Raw genomic sequence first — 25,628 nt, forward strand, 5'->3', positions numbered from 1 at the left:
TCAGGTGTGTAATTTTAAATAAGGTGACCATGGCAGGTTTCACTGAGATGGGAGGGAGGGACCCGTCATGTGAATACCTAGAGAAAGAACCCCAAGGGCAAAGTGAGGGAAGTGAAGGGCATAAGGAAAGTCCTGAGACTGGAGCATATCTGTGATTCCAGGGTCAGGAAGGAGCCCGCTGTGGCTGAAGTAGAGAAACCACAGGCAAGAGGAGCTGAGGGCTGAGAAGTGAACAGAAACATTTGTGTCTTGTCAACCAGTATAAGGACTTTAGCATTTTTCATGGAATAAAACATGTGAAGTGCCCACTTTCTTCTGAGATCAACTGTATAAAACAATAGTTTACTCTGGAGTTTGGAGTGAGAAAGAACATCCTGAGCACATGAGTATCTAATCTGATTTTTATTTCTAGTGTGTTGACTAAAAACCACAGGGTACAATGTCGGAAGGTAAAGTCATTTGCAGGGTCCTGGGAATCATGATGGCAGCCTGGACACGGCTGCAGCAGCAAAATTGGTGACAAGTCCTCAGTTTGCGGATATTTGTAAGGTGGAGGCAACAGAATTCCTTGACAATCGGACATAGTAAAAGCTGGAAGAAACACAGTCAAAACTGTGAGGTAGAAAGACAGAGAAACACACAGAAAGAGGAGGGGAGAGGTAAGACACTCTAGAATGCCTATTATATACCAGAAAATACTTTAAGAATTTCACGCGAGTTAAGTCTCTTCACATTTCTACCAGCCCTGTGAGGTAGGTGCTGTTCATTATTTCCCCTTTGGAGACAGGGAAGCTGATACCGAGGTCAGGTAACAAACTTGTAATCAAAACACCCTACCTCGGCACCTGTACATACTAATGGCGTTAGATCATGTCTGATATTGTTTACATTCCCGAAATTATATTATTTCATATATTTTTTTCTTTTTGCCCAATCAGTTCAGTCTATGTACATGCGCGCGCCCGTCCGCGTTACAAGACAAAGGCGCCAGCGCCACCTCGTGGCCACGTCAACTTCAGTCTGCAGTGGGCTCCACCGTGAGCACTCGGGTTCGGTACAAAATTGTGTTAACACACAGACACTGACGACGCCGTGGTAAATGCACTGGGGGTAGTGATCAAAGAAATGTGACTAGAGATTAAGAGACTTTTGCAATGCTTGACTCATTTCCCCCTTGAACATTACCCTTCTTTAAAAAGTAAGTCAGGGTTTTACTTTCCACATTTATGCATTCGTCAGTTCTCCCATTTGTTTTTATGTTCCTGTATGTGTTATGTATACTCAATACTCTGCATATTTTGTATGCTCATCGCTGTGCTAGAGCTAGATGCTGAATTTGGAAGAATTTTTGAGAAAGTCCATGCCCTGATAGGGTTTGAGGAGAAATGCACAGGTATAATATGTTCATCATACTGGGTGTATGGTCAAAGTCCTAGGCAGTATCAATATATATCAAAATATAGTACAATAAATGCAAAAAATGGTTGCAAATAAATAATAAGCTTTACTTGGGGACAGAGGAAGTCTTGTGGAAAAGATGATAATTTTAATGTTTCTCCCTTTCCATCAATTGCCAGGTACCTTGGCCTCTTGAGATAAGGGTGTATTGAATTGGTTTGTTTGCATTCACACGCTCAACACACTGCCACAAGATTTCCTTTCTAAGAATTCTATAGTCACCACCTATATGCTATATTCATCACCTTGCTGGTGTATCATCAGTAGCTTTGTGTGGACAAAATACCATAAGAAAAAAGCCTGAAAGAATAGTGCCTGGGGTGCTTGATTTCAAGTCCAGGCTTCATCATTTGTAGTTCACGGAGCGCGTTATGCAACCTTTGTGTGCAGGGTTTTCCATCAGCATGGCGGGATGACTGCGTTTCCTAGGGTGGTAGTAACGAGTTAGTATAGTATTACATTAGTTATTATACTTATTCTAATACTCAGAATACTGTCTGGCAGATATAAGCACTCAATAATTACTAGTGATTGTCATAGTCGTGAACCCCTCTGACCAGCCTGGTCAAATTTTATTATTAGGGCCTTTCCTCTCCTCAGGTCGGAATGACTGAGATCCAAAGTCCTTTGTAAAACAATCAGATTTCAAATCCAACGTTTATGTAAAGCTAACTGTAAATTTCATATGCACAGTTTATTCTATGCCCAGAGTGTACTTTCTCTGTCTTTAAACATTGTTTATTATTGATACTGCCTAGGACTTTTTGACCAAAAGCTCACTTCATCTTTCAAGGCTTAACTTATAACGACACTTTTCATGAACCCTCATTTTATTAACACTGTCTCTTTTATGAATTTTACAATTATGTAGGTTTCAACGCCTCATCCCCAAGGCCTCATTTGGGCCCTTCATAGCAAGGGAGATGAGAACCCAGCCTTACGTGCCTGTGTCCTGTTCTTACCATTTCAGGGATGTTAAGTTGGAGTAAAGAACTAACATCCACATGTACCCATGTAATATTCTGAAATCTAAAAAACGGAAATTATAAAAAGAATTTGTAATTGGGCGGCGCCTGTGGCTCAGTGAGTAGGGGGCCGGCCCCATATGTCGAGGGTGGCGGGTTCAAACCCAGCCCCGGCCAAACTGCAACAAAAAAATAGCCGGGCGTTGTGGCGGGCGCCTGTAGTCCCAGCTACTCGGGAGGCTGAGGCAAGAAAATCGCGTAAGCCCAAGAGTTAGAGGTTGCTGTGAGCCGTGTGATGCCATGGCACTCTACCCGAGGGCGGTACAGTGAGACTCTGTCTCTACAAAAAAAAAAAAAAAAGAATTTGTAATTTCCAATGATATCATTGCAAGAATATATTTACTATGCTTGTTCAAATAAAAACACCAAAACTCAAACAAAATTTAAAAAAATTTTGATATGAGGACAATTAATGACAATTAAGGTTATGGGGGGCGGAAAAGCAGAAAGAGGGACGGAGGGAGGGTGGTGGGGCCTTGGTGTGTGTCACACTTTATGGGGGCAAGACATGATTGCAAGAGGGACTTTACCTAACAATTGCAATCAGTGTAACCTGGCTTATTGTACCCTCAATGAATCCCCAACAATAAAAAAATAATAAATTTATTTATTCATTTATTTTTTATTTATTTATTTTTTTTTTGTAGAGACAGAGTCTCACTTTATGGCCCTCTGTAGAGTGCCATGGCATCACACAGCTCACAGCAACCTCCAACTCCCGGGCTTAAGCGATTCTCTTGCCTCAGCCTCCCTGGTAGCTGGGACTACAGGCACCCGCCACAACGCCCAGCTATTATTTTTGGTTGCAGTTCAGCCGGGGCCAGGTTTGAACCCGCCACCCTCGTTATATGGGGCCGGCGCCTTACCAACTGAGCCACAGGTGCCGCCCTAAAAAATATTTTTATTTAAAAAAATTAAAAAGAAAAGAAAGGAACAAGCATTGTACCTTTAGAGAGGATACTATACTAAACTCACCTGAACAACTTTACAAATTCTTCCTCTCACCTAGAATTCTCATGGGCCTCCATCCCCTGCCCTATGGTACCAATACTAATGATGGCCTTTATACTTTTTCCAAGGCATACCTATGTGGAAAAAGGCTAAAAATTGCTAAGTTACTTGGATTAATAATATGAAACCAGGGATGAAGTAGTATGGCACATAAATACAGTAGGAAATCTATTTGAAAGAAACAAATAAGTTGAGGATTTAGACCATATATATTCACCTAACAGATTCCAAAATAACATTTAAAAATGAAAAATACACAATATGGAGTATAATTTCTATAAAATAAAATGCATTCACTTCAGCACAGTGTGATCACAAGCACAACCAAGACACAAAGCATTTCTAATGCTCCTAGACATCATCCCTGTCCCTTTTCAGGCCATGTCCATCTATCCTCCTGAAAGTGACCACCTCCTTAAAGTGACCACCTGGTCTTTATAGATCACCTTTGCTATATAAATTGATTCGTTTAATATACGCTCTTTTGTGTCTGAATTTACTTTCTCGACATAGTGTTTTTAAGCTCCCTAGTTGTTGCTATGGGTGTTAGTAGTTCATTCCCTAGTATTGCTGAGTATTTTTCAAGCATATGAATACATGAATATTTCTTTATTTGTTCATCTCTTGATGTAATTTGAGTCATTTCCAATTTTCAGCTACCATGAACAAAGTTGCTATAAACACGCATGTGCCACATGTTCGTAAATTTTCATATTTGTTGATTAATAGCTAAAAGTGGATTTCTTGTCCATTTTTAAGTACATTTATAAAAAACTACAAAATGGTTTCTAAAGTGGTTGCAATATTTTACATTCCCATTAATGACAAAATGACAGTTGCAAATAATCCACTTACCAACCTGATATCATCAGTCTTTTTAAAATTTTAGCCACTCTAGAAAATGTGCAGTGATATTTCACTGTGGTTTTAATTTCTATTAGATTAATCACTACTGTCCTAAGTATCATTCCATGGGCTTATTTCCAAATTATCTGCTTTCTTAGGTGAAGTATTTGTTCAAATCTCACGTCCACATTTTTATAAGGTTGTTTTATTATTACAGAGTTTTAGGGATTTCTTTTATCTTCTGAGCACAAGACTATTATCAGATATGTGAAGTAACAATATGTGGCTTTTCTTTTACTCCCTTAAACATTCCTTTGAAAGGATTAAGTTTCACTTTCCATACAAATTCATCACTCTGTTTACTTATGGTTTGTACTTTTATGTATTGTCTAAAAATTTTTTGTCTACACCGAGTTGCAAAAGTTTTTTTCCTATTCTTTCTTCCAGATGATTCAAAATTTTAACTGTTCTTTTCTCTAATACAGTTTAAGTAGGAATAGTAGGAGCAAATATCCTTGCCTCGCTCTTGGTGCCTGTGGCTCAAAGGAGTAGGGCGCCGGCCCCATATACCGGACTTGGGGGGTTTAAACCCAGCCCCTACAAAAAAAAAAAAAAAAAAGAAGTAGAATTTAGTTCTCAATAGTATCATCTCAGGTATGGAAATTTCACATATGCCCTGCATATGCTTAAGGAAGATTCCTTCTATTCTTCCTTTGGAAAGAGTTTTTATTATGATTGTGTGTTAAAAATTCTCAAGAGTTTTTGCCATATCTTTGATATCATCATGTACCTATTTTTCCTTATACTGCTAAAATGGTGAATTACATTTATTAGTTTTTAAATACAAACCAAACTTACATTCATGGGAAAAACCCTATTTGATCATTATATGTCATTTTTTTATGTATTTAGATGTGATTTTTAAATATTTGAAAAGGCATTTTTTGTGTCTGTGTTCATAAGTGATATCAGTCTTCAATTTCTTTGCTTGTGAAGTCTTTTTTTGATTTTTGTATTAGGGCAATGAGGCCATATCTGATAAAATAAGACATCTTCTGCCAGCTACTATTTTTTGCAAGATTTTGTGTAGGGTTTATTTTAATTCTTTCTTAAATGCCTCATAGATTATATCAGTGATTCCACCTGAGATTTAGGGGAGGGGCATTCATTACAAATTTAATTTATTTCACTAATATTGGGTAATCCAGATTTTCTATTTAAGCCTGAATCCATTTTAGTAATTTATGTCTGTCATATAATTTGTCCATTTCAACTAATTTTTTAAAATATAGTGGAATAAATGTGTTTGTGATATTCTTATACTTTAATGCCTATAATACATGTATCTGCTATGCAAATGTGTCTCCCTTATTAGTATTTGTATTTTCTCTCTCTCTCTTTTCTTTTTTTTTACCAATCTAGAGTTTGACCAACATTACTGAACTTTTCAGAAACTCTGAATTTGATTTTATTGACAGTTTCTAGTTTTGTTAATACTATATAATTCTATATCATTGATTTCTGCTCTTATAGATATTTTACTTCCTTCTTTTTCTGGATTTAATTTACTCTGTTTTTCTGATCTTTTGAAATGAAAGCTAAGGTAATTTATTTTATGTTTCTCTTCTTCTACTATAAATGTTTAAAAATTTATCTTCAAGCATCACCTCAGCCACATTTTATAAAGTTTGGCATGTTCTGTCCTTCCATTGAATTTGAAGCACTTTCTAACTTTCTTGTGATTTATTCTTCGATCCTTGGGTAATATAGAAGTATGTTGTCCAATTTCCAAATAACTAGGATTCTCCAGATACATTTTTATTATTAATTTCACGAGAGATTGTACTGCAGATGATTTAAACTCTTATAAATTTCTTGAGATTACTTATTTTCACATTCACATGATGAATGTTTTATGCGTGTTTGAGAAGAATGTGTATTCTGTTGTTGCTGGTCAGTGTGCTATAAAAATCAATTTGTTTGACATTGAAAGCTATGTCTTATTACCATTTCCCTATTTTCTAACTTTTATATCAACTATGAAACAAGAGTTCTTTTGTCGGTTTCTCCTTTCAGTTTTGTCATTTTTTTCTTAATATATTTCAAAATTCTGTTGTTTGGTAAATATACATTTAGGATTTTATTCTAATTATGAGTTGACTCTCTGTCAGTGTGAAATACCCCTCTTCATCCATAGAAATCTTCTTTTCTCAGACGTGTACTTTGTTTGATATTCAAATAACTCCAGTGTTCAAGCTATCCTTTTACCTCAGCCTCTCAAGTAGCTAGGTGGCTACAGGACCAGCCACTATGCTCAGCTGAATTATTATTATTTTTGGTTTTAGAAATGGGATCACACTCTTTTGCCAGGCTGGATATGAACTCCTGGGCCCATGTGCTCAGCCTTCCAAAGCAATAGAAGTACATGTATAAGCTGCCACACTCAGCTGCTTTGGAATCTTGCTCTACTCCAAAGCAATAGAAGTACATGTGTAAGCTGCCACACTCAGCTCACGGTTAGCTTTTACACAACTGTCAAATGGGTGAGCAGACCCACCACCATCTATTACTTACTTTATATTTAAATTTCATATTGTCTCTTCTCTTTCCTTAGCCTCTTTTAGACCAATTCAACTTGTGTTTGGAGCTCATTTTAGATCCACTATTGCCTTATTACCTATATTTGCATGTTTTGCTTTTTAAATTTTGCACTGTGGTTTGTAAAATGTACCCTTGATTTGTGAAAGTCTATCTTTAAATAATATAACAATTTTATGTAAATTGTATACCTATAATTGTGTTTATTGTACCTGCAATCGCTAGAATTTTGGAGATTGTTATGTTTATAATTTATTTTAAATTTGGTAGATGTTTAGCTATTATGCTTTTGATATTTTTAATCTCTTATGCCTTCCCATTTTATCAGACTCCAATAACATGTGTTAAATTGCTTGACATTTTCAGAAAGTTTTTGTAACTGTTATATCTTCATTTGGCAAAAATTTTTTTTTAGAGTGAAATATCTATCTAATATTAAAGAGCTTTATATTTTTGTTCCTGTTAAATTGGGAAATTTTTACCAATTAAAAGTAAATTAATAACAAAACAGTAATTCTGAGAAATAGTAAGACACTAATTGTCTATATGAAAAGGATAATTCCTTGCCTATAGTTTTTGATACAATGACTTGTAAGGATAATTCCAGGAGTTCTTTAAAATTATTACACAAATGATGTTAAAAGCAATAATTATATACTGCTGCACACCCACCAGTAAGCTAAAATTTAAAAAAATAATAATAATACAAAGGGTTAGTGAGGAGATGCAATAACTCACTGATATTCTACCCGTGAGAATATAAAATGGTGCAACTTGGGTGGTGCCTGTGGCTCAGTTGGTAATGCGCCGGCTCCATATACCAAGGGTGGCGGGTTCAAACCCAGCCCCGGCTGAACTACAACCAATAAATAGCCGGGCGTTGTGGCAGGCGCCTGTAGTCCCAGCTACTTGGGAGGCTGAGGCAAGAGAATAGCTTAAGCCCAGGAGTTGGAGGTTGCTGTGAGCTGTGTGATGCCATGGCACTCTACCGAGGGCCATAAAGTGAGACTCTGTCTCTACAAAAAAATAATAATAATAATAAAAATAAAAAATAAATAAAAAATAAAATGGTGCAACTTTTGAAAACACTTTGCAGTTTCTTAAAAAGCGAAACATTCAATTATTATTTAATCCAGCCATTCCACTTTTAGTGATTTCCTAAATAAATATAAATAAACATATTACTTTATGAAGATGAGGGCTGGTTGCTGTGGCTCATGCCTGTGAATCCAGCATTTTGGGAGGCTGAGGCAGGTGGATTGCTTGAGCTCCGGAGTTTAAGACCAGCCTGAGCAAGAGGGAAACCCTGTCTCTACTAAAAATAGAAAAACTAGCCAGGTATCATGTTGGGAACCTGTAGTCCCAGCTACTCAGGAGGCAGAGGCAGGAAGATCAGGCAGCTACTCAGGAGGCAGAGGTAGGAGTTTGAGGGTGCTATGACGTATGACACCCCGCATTCCACTCAGAGTAGTAGAGTGAGACCCTTTCTCAAAAAAGATTTGTTCATGAATGCTTATAGCAGATTTATTATGATAGCTAAAATCTTGAAACAACCCAATGTCCATCACCATGTGAATGATTTAACCAGTGATATAGCCACACAGCAGAATATTTCTTGTATATAAATACAAATGAAATACTGAAGCATATAAAACATGTGGATATCAAAAGTTATTATACTGAGTTATAAAAGTGGGCAAAAGTAATATATAGTGCTTAATTTCAGTTATAAAATACTCTAAAATATGCAAACTAATTTATAATGACACAAATCATAGTTGCCTGGAGATCTCAGTTGAAAAGAGGAATAGATAGCACAGAGGCACAAGAATTTCTGAATGTTATGAAAATATTTAATATATTGGTTGTTTTAATGGCATCACAAATGTATAAATATGTGCATTTCATTGTGCATATGAGTCTCAAAATTAAGTTTCCAAACCCATCCTAAAAAAATTGCTACATACCTCACTGCTGAATGTCACTAGCATCACCTTTGACGTATCCCCTTGGGAAGCTGTACACTGACATCAGTGCCTAGTTCACCTTTCAGGGCAATTTTGGAACTCTTTTTCTGGAATGGTCCTCAGAGCTGTTTTCATATTACCTTTGATGTCCTGAATGTCATCAAAATGTCTTCTAGCTGTGACTATTTCCTTTAACTTCAGGTAAAGAAAAAAGTCATCGTGGGGGCAGATCAGGTGAGTAGAGAGTGTGTTCCAATACAGATATTTGTTTACTGGCTTGTAGACAGTGCTGTGTGCATTGGTGTATTGTTGTGATGCAAGAGCCAGGCCTTTCTCATGCCCAGATTCTCAGTTAAGATTTTCCTGTTTATCTATTGATGTTACTCGGCCTGCTATGCTTTTCACAGGCAGCTGAAGATTTTGACTCACAATTCAATGAATTTTTGTAATGTTTTTATCACTTCTGCTCATTACTGGCTGCCCTGACCTCTCTTCATTGGTGATGTTTTTCTCTCCCCTCAGAAACACGTTTAATCCATTTGTACACTGCTGTTTTCTTCGTGCCATTATTCCCATGAATTTGGGCTAGTTTGTTCCTGATTTCACTTCCACTCTTGCTATGTTTAACAAGAAATTTACTGTTTGTTGCTCTAATTCAAGCTCTGACATTATCACAACCACACACAAAACACACAACAATAGCAAATGCCTCTCAGAAAGACACTGCCACATGACAACATGAACACAGCTCAGAGACAATGATTGACTGATATACCAAGGTTCTGAAACATCACTAAGTTGTTTGTATAGTGCTTCCAATGTAAGTACACATGGCAAATCACAAACTTAATTGTCAGACCTTGTGTATTATATCTCAATAAAATAGAAACTCTTTTAACTCAAAAATAAATTTAAGACATAGGAAGTTTTTAACAGATGATAAATATGTTATATTTATTCTCTTCCTTCAAAAATTATTTAGATAACCATGCAACTTTAAAGCATCTTTTTAGAATAATACATTGATTGCTAATCAAAAATGACATAAAAATATAATTGCAGAAATTACTAAACCCTGGAAAGACCAAAGATTTGAATTTGCTCAGTTTTGGCCCTAAAAACTTAATCAATGAGAAATTCCAGATTCTGGCTTTCACATTGACCTGTTTTATGCAAAACGATGTGGAAAAGTAAATCTTACTAGAACACTTTCTCCAATTATCCCATCTTTGGTTTAGGAACTGATGTAATAAAAATGTTTATTTTTTCCTCCATAGGACCTGATTGGGGATCTGAAAGAGAAGCTTTCACATCACTTCAAGGAGGTGATGGTTGGTCTCATATACCCCCCACCATCTTATGATGCTCATGAACTGTGGCATGCCATGAAGGTGATCTGACCCCAAAGTAACCTGTAACAGCTATAGGCCAATATTCCCAGAGGGGAAATTATCCCCTGACACTGCTACACATGTACAAGATTAAAGAGAGCAGAGGGAATATCTAAGCAATGATGTAACAGTGAAAATAATATGGTCAGAGGAAGTGGCCTTGTTAGCAGATGAGGTCTCCAGAAACCAGTGGCTGGAGTCAGCAGTTCTTCTGTTTACAGACTCAGACTTCCTGAGCCAGGTCCATGTTAAGCTACCAAAAGGAAAGAATTATTAAGCCTCCAAGGCTATTCAGATTTGCCTGTTCTTAATATGTATTTTCATAGTGAGAAGAATATGTTAAAAATCATGTAAATCTGTTAAAATTATGTGTTAAAATTTAGCTCAAGTCAAAATAAGGTATTGATTCAGACAGTGTATAGGTAACATCTTTATTTTTATGAACTTCAGTTAGTCTTTTACAAAAACAATTGCTCAAATCTATCAGAGTTTTACTTTTGTTGGATTATAATACCCCTTTCTTATAGGAAAGTCATGTCCATGAAATAAATTGGCTATGGATTTGTTAAGATTTTGTTAGATAGGGACAGGGAACAGAGAGGGAGTGTCTTTTACTTTCAAATGCTGATGTGAAACTCCTGCACAAGTGTTGAAATGTTCCACTATGATGCTTGCCAATGACCAGATCCATGATAGGTGAGCAGTGTGTAACAGGAAAGCGGCAACAGGAAAAAATTTTTACAGGAACATGGATTTCAGCCATCATGCTTACTGATCAGAATAGGAATTGCCTAAAATTCATGTGAACTTTAATCACTTTTAAGAAATATCTCATTGATTTCTACCTCTTGCAAAATTATGTGACTAAATATTACAAGAATAAAGTGACATGTTGTTGTTTAGATGAAGCTGGTATACTTTATCCACAGTTTATAGAAGGCTAAGGATAAATGTGCTTTTCTAAAAAGGTGTGTTGTCTGTAAAATCGCTGTCACAAGCCAATACATGCACATGTCTGTAAGAGACCATGGAAAGCAAATGTTCAGGCAAATGGTACAAAATTCCACATCTACGGAGAAGAAGAGACAGATGCCTAAAATGTTCTTGGAAAATGAGAACATCTATATTCTAATTGCAGCTTGATAAAAAACTGATATTCCGACAGCAAATGGAAATCCTCACTGCTGTGAGCATTGCTTAAACATTTTTTTCACATTGTTTAGAAATACCTATGCAGTTTTATTCTAAAGGAAGGAAGTGTCCTTTAGATAATAAATGTATTATATCCTAAGTAAATGGTATAGCCAGACTGATATTGAATCTTTGTCCCAAACTTCTTTTCCTTTCTGCCACATCTCAGACCCTGAGTATGCTGGGTCTTGCTGCTCTTCATAAGGTGCACTGTTATTCCCAATAAAAATGCTTTTATATTTCTCCCTTTTTTTATTTTTCCAGGGAGCAGGCATAAATGAGAATTGCCTCATTGATATCTTAGCCTCAAGAATAAATGGAGAAATTTTCCAGATGAGAGAAGCCTATGGCTTGCGTAAGGAAATATATATATATATATATATATATGAATATATTTCACTCATATATGAACTTTGTATTTTTAAATAGCACATAAAATATTCCAGTTCATACATTTTGTAAAATTTTCTTACATTTGAAATATGACTGACACAAAACCAATTAACGTATTAAGTAAAATTGATGGTCAGTGTGCTAAAAATGAAACATTTCCCCAATCAAGTTAAGCAAATTATCCAGGAAAAAAATTACAAGTCTCTCTGAGGAGAATGTTTTCATTACCACAGGGAAGTTCCCTGCACCTCAGCTCAAGGGAAGTTTTTATCTCTAACTCAAAATAGACAACATAAAGCAAAGTTCAGCGATCTCTCAGTGAAGTCTATAAATATATTTACTTTGCTTTACATAAATTTCATTAGCCTTGTCATATTCCTCAAAACCAAATTTTTTCATATTCAAAAGTTGGCAGGGCAATTGTATTCATTTTTACAAAGGACTTAATGTCTTACATTCCATTACATTATGGGTTATATAACCTTGAATGTTAAGAAAATGTTTCAGACAGTCACCTCTGTTGCAATTGGACAAAAAGAAGACTTTTCCAAAGGGAATGAAGTAACAACTTTCCCTTAAAATATTAAAATGAGTACTGGAGAAAAGTGCTGGACTCTGTTGAAGTCTATGGCAACAGAATACAAAGCTGAACTTTGAGAACTGGAGAATATGAAATGACTCTCAATTCTGTTTTTTTAATTTTGGAGTAAAGATAACTTTTAAAAGAATAGACCTATGCCTATGTTGCCACTAGGTGGTACCTTTCTTTGGGGACAGTTTATTTACAAAGAAATGTCAAGAGATTGGCAATATTTCCTGCACTTAGTTGGAGAACATTAACTTAATCCAAAGCACGTTAATTCGTGGTTCCATAACAAATCACATCTTTAACGTGGTTCCTTGTACAGAATACAGCAGTAACCTTCAAGAGGACATTTACTCAGAGACCTCCGGACACTTCAGAGACACCCTTATCAATTTGGTCCAGGTATGGCATTCCTAAATTCATGCCATTTTGTACTATTTAAAACTAGATATATCTCGTCTCCAAAACATAGAAGAGAAAATTCCAGTATATTATAGTTTGGTAGTAAATTCTGTGTAATGACCTTTACTGAAGCCATGTTGAAGTCACTCAGCTAGAAAGTTGAGTTGGCTTTAGACATAAGCATGGCTAATGTACCAGCCCTATTCTCAAAAAATTAGAAGTCTCCCTTACTTAAAATGGTTTCAAATATTATATATAATATATATATATAATTATCTATTCCAGAGGAATTAAATGATTAGAATTATAAAGTTACAGTTCATTACTGTAATTAGAAATTAATTCAATTTTTAAAAACTGCCAAATAGGGGTATACTAGCTTTTCTAGATTCCTGCTATGTGCCTCGTATTGTGCAGGGAGACAAGCCCACTTAATAACAACAAGACACTTGCAGTATAAATACTCAGGACCATTTTAGAAATGAAGAAACATAAGTTCTAGCTCTCTTATTGTCTGAAGAGCTACTAAGTAGAATTCCAGAACTTATTTGAATCCTATAGGCTCCAAATGCCATTTATGATCCTCAGTGCTACCAGTAAACTTTGGTGGCACTGGAATATATCATCCCAAAGAGGAACATTACTTCGAATTAAAATTAGGTTTTGGTTTGACATAGATCTTATTCATCTGTATTGACTAAATGGTATGTAATTATTTCCATTCAATTAACATTTCTTTAAAACAGTCTACATATTATTTAACATTGTAATATGAATAATATTTTTAAGATAAACTTTTCTGTCATTTTAAGCACACTCTCATATGTGCCTACCATTCTGTTTAGCAAAGATATTCAGGAAGGCAAAGCCAAAGAGAGTCAGTGTTCAGCTTTTAATTACTGAAAGAGATCTAGAAGCCCACCTCTGGGGAAAATGTCTTAAAAGCCAATATTTTGGTTTGGTTTGGGGTGTGTGTGTGTGTGTATGTGTGATGTATGTTTAAAATGAAACAAGTACTTACACATCCCTAAATCTTACTTTTATACATCAAAAATATAACTGAGTATTTTGAAAAAGTTCACTGAAAGACACAAAAAGTAGAATTTTGTGCACAAGCATGTGAAATTAAAAAAAAATACTTGCCTTTAAAGAAAAAAAATAAATTATTACCCTTTAGTATGAATAAAGGTGGAAAAGTAGTACCTTCCACAAAGAAAGGTCGAAAGCTTAGAAGTGGGAGGCGAGGTGAAGGGCCCGCCGCCCTCAGGAACAGGCCAAGGGCACCGCTATTTACTGTTCCTTTTTCTGACCTCCTCTAGTTCCAGTAGTCTCCCTACCTGAGTTCCTGGGATTTTTTTTACCCTACACATTTCTGTGGCTCCTACTGACAAGCTTTGAGAGGTCCTTCCTGTTCTTCATAGTCTCAGTTTCACAGGAACAGGTGCAGGGAGCGCCCAGGGCTCCTGACCCCGCCCTGGCTGTTTCACCTCCCATTTTCCTACTTCACCATAGCGCGTGGTCATCAGATTTTCAGTGTTACAGACAGTATTCAGTAAACTACATGAGACACTCAGCTTTTCAACACTTCATTACAAAATAAGCTTGGTGCTGAAGTAGTCTGTCCAGCTGGGGGCTCATCTGAGTGTTCTGGGAGGCCAGGCTAAGCTTCAGGATTTGCCGGGTTAGACGCATGAACCGCGTTTTCAACTTCACAGTGGAAGGAAGGGCGGCATTCATCAACGTGTGAGTCAAGGCGCCTGTAGCTCAGTGTTTACCACTAAAGGGTTTGAACCCAGCCTGGCCGGCCAAACAACAATGACTACTGCAACAAAAAAATAGCCTGGCATTGTGGCGGGCGCCTGTAGTCCCAGCTACTCAGGAGGCTGAGACAAGAGAATGGCCTAAGCCCAGGAGTTGGAGGTTGCTGTGAGCTGTGACTCCAAGGCATTCTACCCAGGGTGACATAGTGAGACTCTGTCTCTTAAAAAAAGGAAGTCAAAGAATACCTTTATATCTTCCTTGGGTGCTATACCTCTTTCACAGCTCAATTTTTGGAAATTTAGAAGCCTCACAATTTTTCTAAAGCTTAAGTAGTCTGCTTTCCTTTAATCTGGGTTTGTGATATCTTTGAAAATGAGAATCCCTGAAAGACTTAAAAAAGTTTCATGAGCTGCTTGCTTCCACTTAGTTCCTTGTATGACCTCACATCTGAAGTTTTTTCCCAGATATAGTTCTCAAATGTGATTTATTTCTTTGCATCCTTGCACCCCTCACGTGCAGTGCTCCTCCTTGTTTTTACAACTCAAAGACACTACCTTGGAGGCTCTTTGAGACAATAAAATTAGCTAGGTGTTTCTGTAGGGCTGAGCCATGAAGGCCCTTGCTTTTGAAATGACCTTCAATCTGAGCTCACATTGCTTAGATTAGGAAGTGGTTCTCCTTTCTAACTCTCAGAGCCTACAGATTTCTCAATGTTCTCTCCCCCCGTTTTGTTTGTACTTGCAAACTAGTCAATTACTTTCTAAGCTCAGCTCTTTCTTTTAATGTCTGATGTCTTAGCCCATGTTTGTGTTGCCACAAAGGAACACCCAAGGCTGGGTAATTTTATTTTGGGTGACAAAGAAGGCTGCACAAGAGCCTGGTGACAAACAAGTCTGCACAAGAAGCCTGGTGCTTGCATCTGCTTCTGGTAAGGACTTCTGGAAACATCCAGCTGTGGTGGAGGTGATGGGAAGTGACCACTGCGTGGCTAGAGGAAGGAAGCAAGTGAGAGGGAAGTGGGTGCCAGACTCCTTTCAATAGATTAACTGTCATGTGGGTTGTATTTAACTTACACTACTTTTGAGCCAGGGGGTTATGAATCACATATAACTGACATGTCTCTCGACCTAATAAAACTCTGTGGCCCAGAAGAAAAAAATTTTTTTCTTGTGTCACTGTCAGTGTGCTAAATGAGCAGATTTCCAGGGAGCTCCAGGGGCAGGAGACTCAGAAGCAACAACTCACCCATCACAGGGAGGACATCACCGTTCGTGGGTCATCTATCCTCTTGACCCAGACTCTTCCAACCAGGCCTAACCTCCAACACTGAGGATCGAATTTTAACAGGAGGCCTCTCCTCCTCCTTCTCCCCTCTCCCCTCTTTTCCTCAGGGCCTTCTGGGTCCTGTATTTGTTAACCACCTTCCCTCCTGATTGAGAGATCAACTGGACCCTGTCTGTGGTTTACATGATAAAAGGGGCAGGAGTTAAAAAATATTTACAAAGTATTTTCACTCCACAAAGTCTGGATTTCTGGATTTTGTTGTTGCATAAATCAGACTTTGTAAATTAGAGGCAGACTTCTTTCTCTGTGCCTTTTCTGTCCAACAATGTTAAATCCTATTCCTGCTGCCCACTACCAGCCAGTGGGTGCTCGATTTGATGGGAAAGATACTGCAGGGAGACTTGGAAAAGTGAAACACCTTGGCTTCTTTCAGAGAATTCCACAGTTGCTGTACACATACACCAAATTAGGTCGGGCATGAGGGCTAGCACTCTAATCCTAAATACTCTGTGGGGCTGAGGTGGAAAGGTCACCTCAGGTCAGGAGTTGGAGACCAGCCTGAGTAAGAGCATCATCCTGTCTGTCTCTACTAAAAATGGAAAAATTACCTGGGTGTAGAGGCGGGTACCTGTAGTCCCAGCTACTCAGGAGGCTGAGGCAGGAGGCTGAGACCTCCTTGACTGAGCCCAGGAATTTGAAGTTACTATGAGCTATGACACTACAGCACTCAAGCCAGGGAAACAGAGCAAGACCCTGTCTAAAAAATAAAATAAATTTCCTAGTTTATTTAAGAAATGGTAACTATCTTATTCCAAATAATGACAGAACTTTCTTAGGATGACCACAGTGGTTCAAAGATTTTCGTCCCAGTAATCCTGTCTGGTATTAAGAACATTTAGGAGGGAAACCTGCGTTTACTTCACAGGGAACCAGAGAAGACGGCTATGCAGACCCTGCCTCGGCTGCCCAGGATGCAATGGTAACTAGAACCCCCTCAGCCCGACTGTAGAGAACCTCTGTACAGTGGTCTGGGTGCTTCTTTGCTACTGCCTGCGTGTGCCATTTCAGGTCTTGTGGGAAGCCTGCCAGCGGAAGACAGGGGAGCATAAGACCATGCTGCAGGTAGTCCTGTGCAGCAAGAGCTACCAGCAGCTGTGGCTAGGTAACTATTCAGGGGGGTTCTTTTAAGCCATTCAGCTGATTATATAATGAAAAGCAACTAGTTAAATATTGTTTTTTAAAAATAAAATTGTTACATAGAAATAAAGAAAAAAGTCAGTCATCTCAAAGGTACTTACAGTATTTTTGAATTTTATTTATATATCTCCAATGGCAAGACACAGTAGATGCCATCAGAGAATGTTACAATTGATACTTTCGGGAGCTGCTAGTTACAATTGGTGACACACACCATTTAATGATGTCACTAAGGGATAAAATTTTCTCCATTATTTTTTCCAGTGACTGAATTATATAACATTCAAATACTGAGCACATTATCTCTTTTTTTGATGAAGAACTTACTCAAATATAAAAGCTACTTTTGATCATGCATATTATATGTTATCTTGAAAAGTGTGTAGTAGATACAATTTAACTAGCTGCTAACACATCAAGGTTATTATTATTGATTTGTGGGTGTAAGTAGTGACTTGTTGGTCTTAGAGGATGCAGTCAGATTACTTTGTACTTTGCTTGACTTTCTTAAAGTGTTGCATCTTTCTTTTTCCCTTATTTAAATTTTTTTTGTATATGAAACACACAAAATTCTATAAATAAACCCTAAAGATAGCCTCCTCTAACCTAAGTCACACTGCTTTACTTTATATATGAATAAGAGGTAATAACATCATCATCATCATCATAACAATAAACCTCCTTGCTTCTAATTTGCTGTAAGAATGAATGTGAACTAAAAGTTTCCTGGGATAAAGCCGGATAAGTAAGTTCTTGAAATGAGGAAGCTTAGTTTAGCAAAATTTTGAGAAAATAAACTGTAGGGCTGCGCCTGTGGCTCAGCGGGTAGGGCGCCGGTCCCATATGCCGGAGGTGGTGGGTTAAAACCCAGCCCCGGCCAAATTAAAAAAAAAAAAAAAAAGAAAATAAACTGTAATCTATGCCCTAAAGATGATTGATGATTCTCCATTTCTCAGAATCCATTTCTTGGAATTTATGATCATTCTTTCAATCAATGCTCTGAGGACTTTTATACTTAATTGTAATATTTAAGCTATAGTAGAAAGTTTACTGTTGACATGTCTATTATATACACCCTAAAAAATTGGTCCTTAAAGTTTTGACACCTGCTTCCCCTCAATTTAAATTAAATGAGGTAATGGACTCCCTAGAAGTAGCAGTTGCTTTCCAGGGGACCAGAGTAATAACATGTCTTTGAATTTCAGGATTTATGCTGACTCTGCTGATTCAGAGTACATGTGTTTGTTTCAGACAATAGTCCTATCAAACAAAACCAATAGCTTTAGTGTTTTTCAGTTAGAGAAAATATCTTCACTATGTATAGCAACCTAATGGATATTTGCTAATGGATATAAATTTAAATTTATAATATTTACAAAACCTCCTTTGACTTACCCAATTTGGTGGAGTTTTCCAGGAATTTCAAAGTATTTCTGGGCGAGACATAGTAGATACCATCAGAGAATGCTATGATGGATACTTTCAGGAGCTGCTAGTTGCAATTGGTAAGTGATAATTTATTTGGAGTACAGCATGTCTTTGTATTTTATTAAATCATAACTGTGTACATTATTGCATTTATGGGGTACAATGTTCTGATTTTATGTGCAATTTGGAATACTTACAGCGTATACTTAACATAGCCTTTACCTCACTTAATCACTTATTGAGTTAAGACATTTATGCTCTACTCTTAATAGATTTGACATGTACCCTTGCATATGCACAAAACTGCCTGGCTCTCACTGAATGAAAAGTGCATGAGTAACATCTTGACTGAGGTCATTTTCCCCTGAATTTCATTATTTAAAAGGAGTGCGAACTTTATAGAAGAAAAGTTCACCAGCTCCTGATACAAGACACAGACTGATAACTAGGACTGTAATGAACGGAGACTCTTCCCTGCCAACTGGGTCAGAGGTCACACACGGAAATGGAGGTCTCAGACACTCTGTGCCTGGCTGCTCACAGTTCAGTACACAGAGTGTTCAGTACACTTTGCATTTACTGACTTCCATTCCCTTGGCCAAGAGCAGAGAAATGCTAGCCATGTGGTTTTCTTCTCTGCAAGAAGAAAAATGCTTTTTGTTGTCTGTTTTTGTTTTTGTCACTGTCTCTTATATATTTACTTTTAGGAGTAAATCCTACCATAGAAGAGGTTTGGCACATAATGATTCCCTCAGACTATTAGGAGAGCTGCGCCACCATTGCCACCCCTATTCTTTCCTAAATGAAAAAAGATGTCTCTCCATAGGTGATATCAGAAAAACTACAGCAAAACTACCTGCCTTTTATCTTGTGCTGCACGGTGGCTTGACAGCACACATTTTAGGGATTAAGTTCAGGAGTCCTTGTGAAATATCCCCATAGTAGATGAATAATCTACTATCGTAAGAATATCCCCATAGCAGATATTTGTTGAATAAATGAATATTGGGACTTTCCATTCCTAGAATGACAGAGACAGACATGAACATGGAAGCTGAGAGACGACAATGTGATAGCTTATCTGATGGAGGAGTTTTAGAAATGGTTCCACAAGATTGGTTGAATGGGTTTTGGGAAAACCCTAAAATAACATACAAGATATGACTATTTATGTCTGTTTTGTGAGAATAACATGGACATTTCCAGCAAATTGTCAACAAAATGTAATTATATACATGTATCACATCAAAATTGCTCATTTTACAAGCAAACCATAAGGCAGTTAAGTGATTGCTCCAGTGTCTATCAGCTTCTTATCAACAAAGTTATGGCTAAAAGTCAGGTTTCTGAATCTCAAGATTGCTCTCTTTCCACTGCCACAAAGCAGTGGGCATAAGAGAGGAAAAGTAGACATCAGAAATAATAAGAAATGTTTTAACTGGTTCATTTAGTTATTCAATAAGCATTTCGAGCACTTACTGTTCTGGTCACTGATTTAGGCACTGCAGAGAGAACGGCAAAACAACAATAGCCCCTTCCCTGGAGAAGTTTACTTTCTAACAGTAACTTAAGAGCAATTATGGGGTTCTATCAAGAAGAGAAAACATCATTATCTAAAGTTATTACTTGAATTACACAGAAAACACTCTTATGGTGATTTTGTTTTGGCCAGAAGTTATAGCCTCTGGTGTATTACTCATTCAAGTATTACTTTGTTTATTGATTCAGATAAACACTATTGAATGTCTATGACCATCAACTGACCTTCATCAACAACATTTGTTGATTACGTGCTAGGTGCTCCAATGCCATAGCAGTTCTTCTAGATGACGTCTAAAACTGGTCCAGACCAGTTATGATCCATATAGTTTCTCCTTAAGAGACTTCAGATCTACTGACAAATCTATCAGGAACTTAAAAATAGCATTCAAGAAGAATGAAGTGTGTGGGGGCTGCATCACACTGACTCCTACACTAATAAAAATCTGTAATAATGCTGAAATTTAGATCTCTTTGAAGCTTTCAGATTAAGAGGATAATTTTTTTTCATTAGACCATATGAAGGAATTGAAGAGGTGAAGATAGACCAAGTGAAAATCTTCTTGAAATATTGTAGTATTGTTGCTTTATATTTTTCTCTGGTTAAGGTGTTAATATTATCATAAGAGTTGAAGTTGCAATGCAGTGCGAGGTTCCTAACAGACAAAAAAGTGTTTTTGTTGTTTCTTAAGTTGTTAAAGAAAAGAAAATGCATAATATCATTCTCAATGTTTCTTCTTTACTCTCTGATTTCTTCTAGTTCTTTGTGTTCGAGACAAACCAGCCTATTTTGCTAATAGACTACATAGTGCAATCCATGTAAGTAAGAAACATGCATATGGTTAAAATTTCTCCAGAAATTATGACTATTTTCTCGAAAGATTAATTTTATTTCCATTACTTAACTTTTGATTTCTTTTTTTGAACTTGTATATAAACACATGCATGTCTAAGGAAATACACCCAAGGTAGAAAAAAATTATGTTCTACACCAAAAATAATACCAGTCAAATAAGCGTAACAGTCTGTTTTCTCTACCAAAATACAGAAAGTATTGAAATATGGTTCTCTGAGGTCTATTATCCTATGTAGTCTAGAGCTTAACTCCTACAGGAACTGGTCAATTCAAATGTTTTTGCGTATTTCCAAAGCCCCATTAGATCACACATATGCAAGTACAAAGCATGGCATCAAGTAAAAAATTCAAAACATTGCTAACTCTAAGCAAGAAATTGCTGTATTCCTCAAAATAATGTCGCTGGGTTGAAACATAAAGTGTTATTTTTCAAAAAGTGCTTAAAGAGATGGCTAGACTACAATAAACTCTGAAGCTATTTTTGCAAATAAATAGGGATGTTTTCCATACTTTAGTATGATAGTCAGGTACACATCCTTTGGAGCATTCATTTTACCTAGGGCAATAGACTGAGACTCTACCCAAAAATAAAAAAAAAAGGCCAAACTAAACCAGAGTGTTTATTTCTCAAACTGATTTTTGCAGGAAAACTTCTGGTAAGTAGCCAACATGCTGGGAAAGAATGCTACTGGTCAAGAATCTTTTTTTTTTTTTTTTTTTTTTGTAAAGACAGAGTTTCACTCTATTGCCCTTGGTAGAGGGCCGTGGCGTCACACAGCTCACAGCAACCTCCAACTCCTGGGCTTAGGCGATTCTCCTGCCTCAGCCTCCTGAGTAGCTGGGATTACAGGTGCCTGCCACAATGCCTGGCTATTTTTTGTTGTTGTTGCAGTTTGGCCGGGACTGGGTTTCAACCTGCCACCCTTGGTATATGGGGCTGGTGCACTGCTCACTGAGCCACAGGTGCCGCCCAAGAATCTTTTATTATATATCTTATGTCCAGATGACCTTATGCAATCTCAGAATGTAGGAGGATGATCAATGGTGGTCACAGTCCTCTGCTTTTCTTTTATTCTATTTCCAAGTAGAAAAGGTTAATTTGATTAAAAATGTATGTGAAATAGTGTATTGAGCAATGCTACAGGATGATTTCAAGTTTCCTTCTCCAAAGAGCCAAGTACTGCGATGACAGAATAAAGCTTTACTTGTGAGTGACTACCCAAATTCAGGGCTACTTACTCTAATAATAAAAAAACTGCATCCTTGCCATGTGCGTGTGATATAAGGCAGAAAGTAAGGTGTGTATACTCATAAATTGTTTGGAGATAAACAGAGGGATTGTACATTCAAGAAATCAAATTTTTGAAATATAAAGACTTTCAGGTGTCAAATATTTGTTGAAAAGCTGTTTTCAGCTGCCCCCAAACCAAAGAAAACATTCATATTTTTCTCTAGTTTAGTCTAAATGAATAATATATAATTTAAATTTTGACACTTGGCTAGATCATTCATTTCAATCACTTCAAGTTATTAAAAGTTTTTTAGTAGATCTGCATCCAAACATTCAAACTTTAAAAAGTAGAGTATGTTTTTTGGCCGCCAGATGTCATCATTCCTCCATTTGGAAAGATAATTTGAAACTGAATGTATCAGGCTACATTACTTCTGGGGTAGGTGCACAAACATTGAGTTTGCATTTTTTAGTATTTGAATTTAAATAAACAAATATTTGAAGAGCCTGGACTTTTTTTTTTTTTTTTTACAATTTTTAAATAATGAATAGAATAACGAAAATATAATTGCAGTTTTAGACCTATCAATGTGCATCTAACTGAGGTTCAGATTTCTCACGCCCCAGGAAGAATTTTCACCTGGAAAGCCCACATGATCAGGTTTGCACGTTGTAATGTAGTGTGAAGGTTGGCAAGGCTGAAAAGAGGAAGTAACTACTACAGAATAGGGTGAAATGGCACTGGTCAGAGTCGAGGTGGTGGCACTAGAATAGAGATTAAAAAGCATTTAAATAGTAAAATAGAAGAGAATCATTTATTTTCAATACATAGTAAGGGAGAGAGAAGAATCACAGAGGTGGCTCTCAGGATCTGACTTGGGTGCAGGGTGGACAATGATGCTAGTGGGTGAGGGATACAGTGAGAGAAGCTTCAAAAAAGATGTGCATCCACTAGGCACTTACTTAAGGGCATCATGTTTTCATCCCCACTTTCTGTATTTTGTAGGACTTTGGTTTCCATAATAAAACCATAATCAGGATTCTAATTGCCAGAAGTGAAATAGACTTGCTGACCATAAGAAAACATTACAAAGAGCAATATGGAAAATCTCTATTTCATGATATCAAAGTAAGTCTTCTATACATAATTTATTTTGGCTGTGTTTTATCTCTTTTGTAACTTAGATATGAGCTTCATTTAAACTTCATGGTGGAATCTGAACAGTTAAATAAATATTTAGACAGGGATAATTCACCTTAGTTTTGCAGACACTTTCCAGACCAACAGGTGCCAAGTTAGAAAAATGCTTCATCTCAATGTCAGAAATGATTCCTCTTTGATGTGTTCGAAGCAAAATAAAAGAGTCATGTACAGTATTCATGCCCAGTAATTGTTTTGAAGAACTGAATTCTGAAGTATGATCAGATGTTAAAGAAGGCACAGTGACCTAAGAACATGTCCTGACTTATATTTTGCACATAATTAGGTGCTGTTACTTTGTTGACATTGTTTTCCGCTGAAATTTTTAATCGCAAGGAATGGCTTTTGAGTTTAGTGAAAAAGTGATCCAGAAACAACTCACTGACCAAAGAACCAAGATGCCACATGATCCAGAAGACTTTGTAGGTTCTTGGGAAGGTAAAGTGGTCTCCAAGAGTAAGAAGTGATGGAGCAGTGAAGAGAAGTCTACTCTCCTCACTTGCACCTTCAAAGCCCCGAACTCTTCAAGTGTTAATAAATATTTTCCATTGAGAACTCCTTGTCATACAAAATGTATCCTCTAGATGATTAGTTTTCTGTAATTAAGCACAACTCAGTGTCTGCTAACATTTGGATATAACTAATGCACTTGCCATATGCATTGAAAATAGTGAATTATAATTACACAACTTTGTGTAAAAGAACACTTTAATCTGATAGTTGATTTTTGACAAAGATCAGTTTTATAATAATATGTACTTTTTTCTGTGAATTTTTGGGAAAATATAGAAACCGTAGAAGACAGCAAAAAGAAAATACAAATTTCTTTAATTTTCTATCATAGATAATCACTGACAAAATTTTTTGGTAGGCGCTGCTATGGTCTGAATATTTGTGTACCCATAAAATTGACGTGCTGAAATTATAATCCCCAAGGTGACAGGACCTTAAGGAGATGATTAAGTCATGAATGTGGATACCATAAATGGAAGTATGGAAGTATTTATTTTATAAGATAGGCCCAAGGCAGTGCCTTCGTTTCTCTGCCCTGTGAATTTAGAGTGAGAGGGCAGCTGTCCACAGGAAGCAGCCCTCGGGAAACACCAACTCAATCTGGTGGACCTGGACCTGGACCTTGCCACCCTCCGGACTGTGAGAGATAAATTCCTACTGTTTCTAAGCCACCCAGATTATACAATTGTTACAGAAGCTTGAATCTTCTTTTTCTTAGAACACATAAATAATAATATGTTTTACTGACTACCGGGATATTTTCATTGAACCATGGTATCCCATTGTGTAAAACTGTAAAGTATATAAACTACCTCTCATATTTATATATTGCTTTTCAGTTTTAGCTATTACTCATAATATTATGCTGTACATATTTTTAGTGTAAATATTTGTTCTCATCATTCATTGATAATAACTTTCTTTAATATATTTCTTGAGGTAGAATTGCTGCATTAGTAAATATAAACTTAAAAACCTTTTAAGTTGTAGTGTCAATTTTCTCTCTAGTAATTACAATTACTGATTTGTTATAATAATCATCTTAAGGCACTTCCCTATAAAGTTGAATAAAAGATTAAATTCTCATTCAAATTATTATTCATATAAATATACAATGATGTATAGTTGATTCAATCAACTTTATATAAACTGCATACTATTACTTATAACTGCTATTATTTTTCAACAACTTACATTGAGACTAATGTTTAGGAAATACTAAATGTTTAGATGAGAAAAATAAATAATTCTGGTAAGGCTAACAGCCCATGGTTCTGTCATAATGCAGTTCAGAGGAATTGAGTTTCTTTTAAAGAAACACTATGTCCTAATGCTATAATTGGGTAAATGAGATGAAAGCTCTGCTGTTCAGTATGATGTAAGCACTCCAATTTGTACAAATAATCAACACACTGAAATGGGCATAAATGTATTTATGATCTATGTACAATAGACTTAATAAAAAAGAATAAATGACTTTATTTCAAGTGCATCATATTTTGTCTTTTCAGAACTTTGCTTCGGGGCATTATGAGAAAGCACTGCTAGCTCTCTGTGCTGGGGACATGGAAGACTACTAAATGAAGAGGAGGGTCTGAGGGACTATTCAGTCCTCTTCATCAACACATCCAAATGGAGATTTTATGACAAATTTCAGTTATAACTAGCAGCATAATTAAAATATAGAATCATACTCTCTCTTTTTTGTGAAATTATTCCAAGCTAAAAATAAAAATTATCAATGAATGTA

General features: G+C 36.6%; 1 protein-coding gene across 1 annotated transcript; it reads left to right on the plus strand.

The window, feature by feature from the left end:
• Window positions 1-439: 439 nt before the first annotated feature.
• LOC128588805 (annexin A10-like) lies at window positions 440-25,628 on the plus strand. The gene is made up of 11 exons (XM_053595599.1): window positions 440-449; window positions 939-1,054; window positions 10,183-10,296; window positions 11,752-11,842; window positions 12,789-12,868; window positions 16,839-16,892; window positions 16,982-17,075; window positions 18,520-18,615; window positions 20,838-20,896; window positions 23,171-23,293; window positions 25,390-25,628. The coding sequence occupies exons 1-11, from the start codon at window positions 440-442 to the stop codon at window positions 25,456-25,458; spliced, it is 906 nt and encodes a 301-aa protein (XP_053451574.1). The 3' UTR covers window positions 25,459-25,628.

The sequence above is a fragment of the Nycticebus coucang genome, chromosome 6, assembly GCF_027406575.1.
Source record: "Nycticebus coucang isolate mNycCou1 chromosome 6, mNycCou1.pri, whole genome shotgun sequence".
In the NCBI taxonomy this organism is placed as follows: Eukaryota; Metazoa; Chordata; class Mammalia; order Primates; family Lorisidae; genus Nycticebus; species Nycticebus coucang.

Excerpts from the sequence above, each read along its gene's own strand:
- LOC128588805 (XM_053595599.1), top strand. Across the intron at positions 10,297-11,751 it reads AACTGTGGCATGCCATGAAG|GGAGCAGGCATAAATGAGAA; the intron begins GTGATCTGACCC and ends TTATTTTTCCAG. Across the intron at positions 20,897-23,170 it reads GACTACATAGTGCAATCCAT|GACTTTGGTTTCCATAATAA; the intron begins GTAAGTAAGAAA and ends TGTATTTTGTAG.